At 42.0% G+C, this 11957-nt stretch overlaps 1 protein-coding gene across 2 annotated transcripts in view; it reads right to left on the minus strand.

Annotated features, from left to right (window-relative positions):
* Positions 1 to 835: 835 nt before the first annotated feature.
* MMAA (metabolism of cobalamin associated A) overlaps positions 836 to 11957 on the minus strand; it is a 64845-nt gene continuing 53723 nt past the window's right edge. For both annotated transcript variants that reach the window (XM_082728274.1, XM_082728275.1), the window contains exons 3-7: positions 10426 to 10548; positions 7034 to 7204; positions 4573 to 4658; positions 3403 to 3552; positions 836 to 2394 (exon numbers count right to left, since the gene is read on the minus strand). In XM_082728274.1, the coding sequence (XP_082584400.1) occupies positions 2107 to 2394; positions 3403 to 3552; positions 4573 to 4658; positions 7034 to 7204; positions 10426 to 10548 (818 nt within the window). In that variant the 3' untranslated portion in view covers positions 836 to 2106. The remainder of the gene's footprint in view (positions 2395 to 3402; positions 3553 to 4572; positions 4659 to 7033; positions 7205 to 10425; positions 10549 to 11957) is intronic.

Here is an 11957-nt window from a genome sequence, read left to right on the forward strand (position 1 = left end):
TTTTAGTACATTATACAGGTGCCAGTTTAGCAAGTAACAGAGGTAAACAGTATCTTGGAAATTGGTCTCTACATTATAGCCAGTGGTACAGTAACTACATAAAGAGGACAAGGGGGATTTCTAATGCTTTTTATGACTATACTTATAACATTTAAAAGTAATTCAAACTGAGAAGAAATGCAGAGCTAGGTGGAGGGCTAACCAAAGCCACCCTCTGCCTCCTTCTTCATAACGTAGCATGCATACACTTCACCACTACATACACTGGGCCACAAATGACAGGTTTCTCATTCCCCGTAGTAGTAGTATATTAAGGGAATTCATGAAATTCTTTCTCTGGAAGATTCCAAAAACAGTTTTTCATCTGGTTTAATGGTTGTCCTTTCTGAAATTAGGTGAGCTGGCTGGATTCTTTTGGTTTCTCCTAGCCCTCATATAAGATGAGGACAAATCCTTTTAAAGGATTTAAAGAAAAATCCTTAAAAAAAAAAAAGTTATGGGGACACCTGGGTGGCTCAGTCAGTTAAGCATCTGCCTTTGGCTCAGGTCACGATCTCACAGTCCTGGTATCAAGACCCATGTTGGGCTCCCTGCTCAGCGAGGAGCCCACATCTCCCTCTCCCTCTGCTGTTCCCCCTGCTCATACGCTCTCCCTCAAACAAATAATTAAAATTAAAAATAAAGTTATAGAACGTTTGCTAAAATAATACTCAAGTAATTTACTTCCAAATAGGAGGCTAGCAGTGAAAACTGACATACTGTGTAAAATATTCTAAAGGATTCAGAATAGTATACATTTGAAATTTCTGGGAAGAAATTTTGTGCATTGGAGAAATTTCATGGTTAGAGATAATTTTATTCAAATGTACACACTTATAACCACCATCAGACAGTATAAAATATATTCAAAGAATTAACTACAGCCGGTACTTTAAAGATAATCATAAAATAGCACAAGAGCATGATGGCAGTAATAAGACCATGACAGAAAATTCAACTTACATATAAGACTTGTACAGCTTCAGGTATTTATAACTAGCATAATAATAACAGCAAGCAGCTTCAGGGTGTTTCCTATATACCACCATGGTAGCAAAATGATTCTCCTGAGTTATCTCATTTATCCTCATCAGCCCTATAAAGTTGACATGTCAGTTCCCTTTTAGCAGGGAAGAAACTGAAACAGAGGTAGGTTATTTGTCCAAACTTAAACAGCTAATGAGTGACTGATCAATGTTTAAAGTTTAAACCCACAAAGTTCAACCCCAGAACCCAACCCCTGTGCCATGCTTCCTCTGGAGAAAACTTGCTCCTCCTCATTAGGAGTAGGGCAGATGTTTAAGATGCTAATATGAAGTCAAATGACCAAGGAGGAAAAGAAGCAAAAGCCTCTGATAATATTCAAACTGAATACCCCTTAAATCATTGTGACCTCACTTGGGTCTTTTGAGGGTATACTTCAACTTTTGGGGATTAATGGGCCATATTATTTGTAGCTGATTTCCCCCAGCTCCCTTTGGGTTCTCCTATCATGGGGGGTCCACAAGTCTAGACAAGTAGACTTTAAAACTGTGTTCACATCACTATACATTCCACTTGTTTGCTTACTCATGTACATTACATGGCCATTTCAGAAATCCCTAGAATAGTCTGGACACTAAATATCAGTCGTGATTTTTAGCTCTTAATCCCATTGTGTAGGATTCTGGTCTGAAGTAAAAAATCAGAAATGTGGTCACTCTTACTTACATTTTCTCTGGAAACGCAGAGAATACAGTATCAAAGAAAACATTTTAAGGCACATGAGCCTTTTCTGTTCTTTCAGTTTTCTCTGCCTGTGACTGATGAGAAGGAACCCCCCTGCCACCTACCATGCCAGGGTGTAAGAAGAGAAAGAAATGGAAATCAGTAACATGTAACAGGTACCTTATAAATACTGCCAAGGGCCTGACCTTTGCCAGCTATATCATACTTTTCAAGCACGGTTCACAAATGAGGCCAAGGGCACCACAAAAGAATTACTGAAAATATAAGCATTCAAGTGACTTTTAATATTAAAATACTTTATGAAATGATATATAAAATCATTGCACATGATAAATTTCCTTAGTCTCTGCTTTTAAAAGTTTTCAACAACACGTCTGCTGCTAGTCCTGGGGACATGGCCCCACTGAGAACCTTTTTTTCCATAACGGGGATCTGTTCCCGGATGGTGGGATGGGTCCTGAAATGTTCTAACACGCTTTCCTGAATGAGATTCCACATCCAAACTTTCTGCTGCCTCTGCCGCTTGGCTGTCAGCTCCCCACTGGTGAGCATGAGGTCCTGGAACTCTCTCATTTTATCCCACATTTCACTGATGCCCTCTCCACTTCTGGCGGAGATACGAATTACCTATTGAAAAGGGAAGAACCAAAACCGTTTTACTTAAAATGACAGGAAACATCTTCTTAGGGTGATATTTGCCAATTAATTCTTACAGTATACAAAAATAGTTAAGTGAAAATGGAGACATTTTATCACCGTGTCGAAGTAAACTATACCCAGAAATAGACTGAGGTCACTTACTACGATTACTATGTGCAGAAACAACACACTGACTTCAGGTCAAAATGTTTAGCCCACAGGCTTATTTTGACGTAGGATTGCTCAGACGCAACAAGGAGGAGCTGTGAGAGGGTCACGAGGATGGGAAGGGCAATGCTGGGTAGGTTGCCCCGAGGCCTGAGTGCTAGGGAACAAAACTACGGTGAGGAAACAGCCCCATTCCGATTCAGCTTGGCTAAGTGCCGAACACCCAGCACCTGCACAGGCCAGATGGCCCCATGCCCAGGGTAGACAACCTGGATGGGCGAGCCGGGGAGCGGGCGGTAAGAGAGGTCATCGCTGCTCTAACCTGAGTGATACTGGCTCACTCTTTAGTAAGAGTGACCTCCTGCACAGAAGGCCACCCACATCTGTATCTGTGTACCATTTATTACAGAACTGGTCTTTGTTTTTTCTTTATTGAAAATAGCACCCAGCAAGCATAATGGGGAGGGAAGTGATCACATCAAAAGCCTCTTGTCTCCTGCTCAAACTCTGAGGTAGAGAATCAAATCACTAACCGCTCCATAATCTTCAGAAGGTTCCTTTCAGAATGGATTTGCTATCACTTCCGAATGGCTCAAGTCAAGCATTAAGCAATCTAATCTATCCCCTCATATCTGGCTTTTGACATCTTGTGGTTGAAGGATTATATTTAAAATCATGACTACCTGCTCTGGCTTTGTCATAGTTTTTAAATTGTGATCTCACATCCAAGCAGAGATGGACTAGATGTGGCACGGGACTCGCAGCATCCTCTCCTCTAATGTGCACAGTCCACTCAGGTGGGGAGCACAGAGCAGAACACAAGCTGACCTTGGGTCTCCAGACTTCGGAGCGCTTGCGGAGTAACTTCAGGGCGCTCACGTACTCTGCCTGTATCCTTCGAGCCGGCACAATCAGGTCTCCGTCAGATTTCGTGATGGCCACCAGGTCCGCCATCTCAATTATACCTCTCTTGATACCCTGAAGAGAAAAAGAGAGCGATGTATCAAAAACATTTCATTTAAATAGAACAAAAAATGGGCCACCAGTCAACGCTAAGATTTTGAGGGTCACACACTTCATTAACTAACTTTACCTCCACATCCTCCCAAGCCCTGAGTACCAGGAACCACAATCACTTAACTGTTGGGATTATGGAAGTCATCTGTAAGATCTCTCCCAAATTTAGAGACTAACGTGAGAAAATATATTTACAATTAGAGAAAGTACATCCTCAAGACAGAACAAGAATGAGTGGCAGGAGACAAGTCCAGCTGTCTCATGACGGATTCTGTCTCTCCTGAGCTAATGCTCAGGACGCAAAACCAACCATCATTAAGTGGTTACAGGGTAAAGACACCTATCGCTAACATCTGCATTTCCATACACAAAGTCTTCGAACCTTTCCTCAAGGTTTATAATTTTTTTTCCCATTTGCATTTGAGGAAAATAACCAGATAGCTAAAGATGGCCCAGTCTTGGTACTACAAACACCCACACCACAGTGGTCCTCTTTTGGCTGGAACTATCCATGTGCTCCATTCACTCCCCATGCCGCCGGTAGAAAAATCTAAGTGGTAGGATTAGCTCAAGGTCATAAATTTTGTTACTATAAGTTAGGAAAAAACACAGAGAATGTGCCTTTGACTCGGGCATTTTAGCTAATATGAATGATTTTCTTTTCTTTTCTTTTTATTTATTTATTTATTTAAGAGGCAGAGAGAGCACGCATGCATACTAGTAGGGGGAGGAACAGAGGGAGATGGAGAAGCAGATTTCCCGCCAAGCAGGGAGCCCCATGCGGGACTTGATCCCAGGACCCTGAGATCATGACCTGAGCTGAAAGCAGATGCTTTACCAACTGAGCCACCCAGGTGCCTCTGAATGCTACTTCTTTTGCTTACATTACCCCAGCTTAATTTACAGCAACACACACTGGCAATGTGTACTTTCAGAGATGTATACTTTGTGTTTTGGGAGGAAAAAAGGCAACATAATCACCTGCAATTCATCTCCTCCTGCTGGTGGCAACAGTAAAACAAACATGTCAACCATATCCGCAACAGCAAACTCGGACTGGCCCACGCCTGAGATTGTAAAATATTCATAGTGATTAGACTTTCTCAGCTACCTTGACCGCCATTCATTCACTCCTACTCGTACACACACTCAAGCTGATCCCACTTTGAAACCCCCACCTCTGAGGAATCTATGCAATGCGCTGCCCTATGAGTACCACCTGTGACCCTTCCCACCTCTCACCCTCGCTTATGGCCAGTAGCCTTCGTGCTGGCTAAATGGCGAAACTCGAGATGCCCATTCTCTCCTCCCCCTCGCAGCTCTTTCCTGGCTTCCCTTTCACCAGCGAGTGGCTTGAACGGTGTGGTTCTAACCCTAGACCATGCCTGTCAAGACTTTCGGCTTTCTGGCTTTCCATCCTCCCAGGAGCCCTGCAAAGCCCCACCCATGGAACAGTCCAACGATCCGTGTTCTCTCTTCTGTAAGGTGCCGGAGGAATGGCTCAGGAACAGGCAGCACGGCAGGGTCATGGGATCTACTGTCCGCTGCCCACTCCGCAAAGCCCAGCAAAAGCGGAGCCGCTAGGCACCCTCAGTCCGCTGCATTCCCATTTCTCGCAGTGGCTGTTACAAACATTCACTGGGCCGTGGTCTTCCTCACAATGCTGCCCATGGCACTACTTGGTGGTGAAATAAAGGCCAGAGCTCCCTCAGCATTTCCCTCTCCCCAAATGCCAACCCTGCTCACTGCCTCCTCTGCAGTCGCAGCGTAAGAAGTACCCGCCGGAGATTAGCGGCTCCTTCCTCCCCACCTCCTCAGGGCCCGGCTCTGCTTTATCTTTAAGCTCTCCTCAGTCTACCGGCTCCTGTCGCTCAGCACCTCATAGGAACTGTGCTCGGGTCCTTCTCATTGAAAACTAAATGAACCAAGAAAAAAAAAATAGGACAAAACCTCACACAACCTCCTCCAATTATCACCATATTTCTCACTTTCTTTATAGCTAAGTGTCTAATAAGAAAAATCAATGTATGCTCATTTGTCTTCACTTCATTACTTCACATTAATTTCAATCCACTTAAATCTGACTTGCACATCACACGCTCCACTGAAACCTCTCTTAAGAGTCTGCCCTTCGCTGGGGTGTCAGAGACTTCTAGCTGTCCATTCCATATTTATTCTTCCCCATTTCCTTACCACAGGGGTTGTTAGGAGCACTGATGTACCAGGTAGAAGCCCACAGTCATCAGACCGGGCTTCCGCCAGGGATGATTTATGCGTGAAAGCAAAAGTCAGCACATGGGGTTTCCAGGAAGACTCTTTAAAGAGGGGCTAACCCAGCCAGAGGTACATCTCTTCTGCCGACCCCTTACCCCTCCTTCCTTACCCTCTACCTCATCTCTCTGCCTCCTGCTTGGAATGTGTATGTGACCGTTAGAGCTTTATCAGGTGTCTTTTAACCAAGAGCAACCCTGAGGAGGGAAACTAAGTGCTGAGACTGGAGAGCAGAGACAGAAGCTGGGGACACTGAGGGCACTGTGGGGCCACCAGGCCTACTCGGGCCTGCACGCCTCTGGGCTTCTTCTGTTTACAAAAAAAATACACCACCTCTGCTGAATCACAGCTCATTCGAGTCTCTGGGAGAAGCAGTCAAATGCAACTTCTAACCAATGCACTTGGTTTTTATGGCTCTCTCCTCTCTCGATTCTCCCACTACCACACGGGCAACTCTTCCTCCATCCCCCCTACAGGGTGGAGTTTCTGGTCTCCAGCCCCACCTCTCTTTACCCGCTATGCACCTCCATACTCTATGGGCTACGTATTCTGAACAAACCGTGGTTCTGTAAATTGGCCATGCCCTCTCGCTCTCTTTATTTCACCCCAGTTCCTCCTTCAACACTGAGCTCAACTGTCACCCCCTCCCAGAAGTCTTCCCTGATCCCTCAAACCCGAATCGGGTTGTGGCACAAACATTTATCACTCAGTAACAGTAGATTGTCTCTCCATAGCCTGTGAATTTCTTGGGGTTTCCATTTCAGTATTTTCATTGTGTATAACTATGTACTAGGGATAGAAAGGTGAAAAAAAGCATGGCCCTGTATTAAAGGGGTAACCAACTATGTGTATTTTTGTAGCGAATATTATAGACATGTGAAATGTGCTTCAACACAACAGGTGTTAAGTTAATGTATTGTTTTCAATGCTTACAGTTCTCCTTTGGCATTTACATATGTATCACAGTTCTCCAGATAGATGGCTTTTCTTTAAAGGTCAGGATTAGAGCCTGCATTTTCATATCTCCTATAGAACCCAAGATATCTTGTATTTTATTATACCTTTAGGAAATATACGCTCAAGGAACAAAATGATACTAGTTGTCACTCATCTTTACATAGCATTCATTATAATAGTATTTTATTGTTATGAAATAGAAAATCACACTCACCTACGGTTTCAATAAGAATGATGTCATATCCCCCTCCTTCACACAACAGAATAGCTTCATTTGTGGTCCTTGTCACGCCTCCTAGAGTACCACTGGTAGGAGACGGCCTGATGTATGCATTCATATCTCTTGATAACTCAGTCATTCGGGTTTTATCACCTAAGAGTGATCCTAAAACACAGAGTTTTCTAATCATGGAACACCTATAAAGGCCAATTATCAATCAGATAATTAATTCCCACATGATGTGCTTTAGGGCATTTCTCCCCAAATCTCAAAATTATTTCATATTACTGAGCTTTAGTGCAACACAGCATATATGATGCCAAATTAATTGTTTTAACATTTCAAGCCCCTCAAAATTTATAATGGCTTCCCACTGACAGAGGTTCACATCCAGATTCTTCAGCTTAGCACTAAAGGACCTCAGAATGCAGCCCTACCTTACCTGTCCAATTTCAGCTTCTACTAGTCCCCAAATCAATCTTCCATTTCAGCCAAGATGGTTTCTTTACTGTCATCTTAACATTGTTGCCTTTAAAGTTTTCAAATGGGGATGAGTTTTCCCCCAGAGGAAATCTGGCAATGTCTAGAGAGATTTTTACTTGTCAAAACTGGGGGTAGGATGCTATTGGCATCTGGTGGGTGGAGGCCAAGGATACCGCTAAGCATCCTTTAGTGTCAGGAAGCTGCCCCAAACAAAGAATGTCATCAGTGCCAAGGCTGAGAAACTGTGCTTTAATAGAAGTTCCTTGCTCATGGAACCATGTCTTACATATTCTCTAATGAGAGCTTATTCACTGTAGGAATTAATTAGTTAATTTTTTAAAAAGATTTTACTTATTCATTTGAGAGAAAGAGAGAGAACACGAGCAGGGTGTAGGGGCAGAGAGAGAAGCAGGCATCCCGCTGAGCAGGGAGCCCAAAGAGAGGCTCCATCCCAGGACCCTGGGATCATGACCTGAGCTGAAGGCAGACGCTTGACTGACTGAGCCACCCAGGCACCCCATCAATCAATTTAATGACTGTGGATTAGAACTAGTGATGTTCTAGGGCTTACTTTAGTATTTTGGCAAATACCACTACTCGCAAATTCTAGAAGACTAAATGCCCTGGGACTATTGAAATTACCTCAAACTTTTACTTTCCTTTAGCCATATAACAACATTTGAAGGTGTAGTTCTAGTCTAACCCACACTTTAATTTTCCCTCTGCCTAAGAGCTAACTTCTCTACATAAAGTTGATGCTAAGCATTGAGAAGGTCCTTAAAGATATGGTCTTTTCTCTTGTGATTCCAGTTTAGAGTTCTCACAGGTTCTAATTCTAGAGCAGACACCTACCACATATCTCAACTGCTTTACTGCACACAAAACTTTTTTCTAAAGTAATTTTCGGCATGAAATCATCTCTATATAAGTCAACAATCTGCCAAAGCTGTACTTTAACTTATTATCTTATAGATCCTAACACACTGAATTAAAGGTTATGAAATTACTCTCCCATCTAACTGTCTTAGCCAGTGAGTCAAAAACTGTCAGTTGCAGACCCTTAGAGAGGTCTCCAAGCTGCTGCAGGGGACCTGTGAATCCAAAGCCCAACAAGGACCGACTAGAGACCAAAAAAGTAATGCTTTTCAACTTTAGCATTGTGCTGTTTTTCAAATGTAACTACTGCAGCAAAAATAAAGTAGAAATGGAAACTTACAGTGCCCTGTTAATCCTCAAGTATTTTCTCTTTCAAAGTCTATATATTTTTTTCACCTGAGAAAGGGAACTTCATTGTTAGTTTAAGAATTAAAACCACATGGCCATGCAACTTTAATTAGGCTCTCTTGTCACCATATCTGCTACTACTCAAGCTATTATTTTCTTTTGCTATTTCAAGTATTCTAGAATACAGTGAAGGTGAGAGGGAAAAAAGCCTTCTCACCTGTATGAAAATGAGAGCCACTATAAAAAAATTATTTGCTCAAGTCCTTACCTTTAACAAAGTAAGTTCTTAGACTGTAAATAAGAAAATACATTCGCATGGCTTTAATCTTGAACCCTGTGAGTATAATTTTATTTTATGGTTAACATTTATTATTGTGAATCAAAAACTGTACATGTTTTCAGCTAAAGTTCTCAATGAGTGGTAACAGGAATTGCTGTCCACCTCTCAACTGACCTAAAGCTCTTTAAATATGATTATATCATCTCTATTTTTTTTAGCATGAAACCCACAGTATGCAAACCAAACACTTCCACAAAGTGCCCTGTACTTTCCCCCTTACAACACACATTACATTGTAATGGCCGGTGTTTACACGTCTGTTTCCATCATTAGATATACAGCATAAGACTAAGAGGACTGTGTCTCAGTCACCATTACACGACCCGGTGCCTTCCTTGTACGATGCCTCCCCTATGGCAGATATGCAAATGCTTGTTAAATGAATAACTATAATGTGAGAGGGATAAGGGAAGAAAAAACTTTCCTGGGGCGCCTGGGTGTCTCAGTTGTTAAGCATCTGCCTTCAGCTCTGGTCATGATCCCAGGGTCCTGGGTTCAAGCCCAACATCAGGCTCCCTGCTCAACAGGAAGCCTGCTTCTCCCTCTCCCACTCCCCCTGCTTGTGTTCCCTCTCTCACTGTGTCTCTCTCTGTCAAATAAAAATAAAATAAAATCTTTAAAAAAAAAAAAAAAAAGGAAAGGAAAAACTTTCCTGAGTATTTACATGGCATGCTTTATGTTTACCTTAAATGATCCTTTGGGAAAATGAAGTTTATTCATTTTCTCTCTCATGAGCTGCCAATTAAACTCGAGTGACTGTGTGCCCTCAAACCAGTAAGCAGTTGCTGAGCCCGAGATGTACATACCATGCTAAGTGCTGTGGGGGGAACAAAGGTGTATTACACAGTCTCCCTAAGGGCTTTCTGTTTCACTGAACATGTAACATGAACAGGTGACAAGTTATAAAGAGCAATAAGATTTTAAGATTAAGAAATGTTACAACAATACAGGAAAAAAGTGAATGAGGGGATGGACCCATTTTCTGAACTGCATAGGGGGTGATGGAGCAGGGGTGGTGGCGGGAACAGGAGGGAAGAGAGCCTAGTGTCAGCTATGATAGACAAAGAGCTGAAATTTGCTTTTGGTTATCTTCAACTTCTGGCACCCATTTTCCTAGTTCTCTAAGTACCCAGCCCCTCTTGGACTCCCCACAAACTAAGAAGCCCAAGGCCCCAAGCCACCTCCATCTCCACCTCGCCCCCCCAAAACTCCTTTCAATGAGATCAAACTCCGCAAGAGGTTAGAAGTTACTGGACTGTGCAAATTCCCATTAAATTATAAGAGAGCCCTAGGAGACCTGCTCTGCAATTAAAAAAAAAAAAAAATCACCAATACTCACCACCACTAGTACAAGAAGAAGGGTCCACAGCTAGCACAGATAATTTGTGCCCTCTCTCAGTAAGCATTTTTCCAAAATACTCTATAAAGGTTGATTTTCCAGCACCAGGGGGCCCAGACAATCCTGTAGTAGAGAAAGACCTTCTAATTTAATGAAAGAAATAAGATCAGCACAATGTTAAGTTCTATTCAAATATCAGATTACCTTGTATTTCTCCTAATGTATTAAAACCATCATTAATGTATTTTAACATTTCCTAAAGTAAGTGAAAAACCATTTATCTAGCTCCTGAGCAACAGGGATATAGGAAGAAAACAACTCTGAGTTCCGTATGTTCTCCAAATTTACTTTGTAAAAGGACAAAATAGGATCGGCCCTTTTACTATAATACAGATCTTTCTGGACAGACATCACTGCTTATGTTGTTAATGTGCTGAATTTCCCCAACACCTGCCCGCCGCATCATGAGCAGTAATTATTCCACCTACCCCAAAGCTGGACACTTGATCTTCCCATTGGAAGAACAACTCAGTACTTTGGAAATTCCCAGTAATTGAGAAAATAATTTCCCACTTATGAAAGATAATTTTTTGCACCTTACCCATAACTCAAAATATATGATTTAAACTGAATCCTGAAGAAATTAGTTTGTCTTAAGAAAGGGAGGAAATTCCCCGCTTGGCGAGTTCACAGAGCATGGCAGATAAGAACACACACTCTGGAGCCAGGTGACTGGTTCTGGTTCTAGCTCTGCCTCTTAAGAGCTGTGTGATCCTGGAGAAGTTACTTAGCCATTCTGTACCTGAGTATACTCTGCAATCAAATGCATACGATAGCACGTATCTCTTTAGGTTGTTGTAAGAACTAGATGAGTTGCTATTTGTGATGTTTAGAACAGAACATGGTATAAAGTATATAAAAGTTAAGAATTTAACTGTAACTGCATTCAAAAGTATGTGTAGATCATACGGCATGCCCAACCTTACTGTAATTTTCAGGGAAGGTCTCTTCTCTGTCTTAAACATCTGTATGGGTGCTGAGCAAACACCTGTGATAGAAGATGATGGTGATAGAAGAGCTACAATAAAGACAAAGGTTCATCTGGCTTCATAAGACCAAAATGAAAGAACCAGAACAGCAATGAAAATTTGTGAGTTACTAGCTTCGTGTGAGTTGCTGGTTAACTCCATATATTTCTGGGATGTTTTCTCTTCAAACATCCATTAGGTATAATAAGTAAACACTTTGTCATAACTGGAATTTCTCTTTGGGAGTCTGCTGTTTTGTCTGTCACATAAAGATTACTCACAGTCAATGTACTACTCTCAAAATGAGAGTTCCTTCAATGAGGGCAGAAGAATGGGATGTGTGAATAATGCAGACTCCCAATATCAGTTGGTGAACTCTTTTTGAAATAATCTTCAAAGATGCATATCCTGTTACCATAAAATTAGAAGGTCTTAATCCCATATCATTAAACTGAGATATAAGTCTAATACAATGCCAGTCAATTTTTAAGTGTATTTGCCCAA

Source organism: Mustela nivalis (genome assembly GCF_964662115.1).
Source record: "Mustela nivalis genome assembly, chromosome: 4".
Lineage (NCBI taxonomy): Eukaryota > Metazoa > Chordata > Mammalia > Carnivora > Mustelidae > Mustela > Mustela nivalis.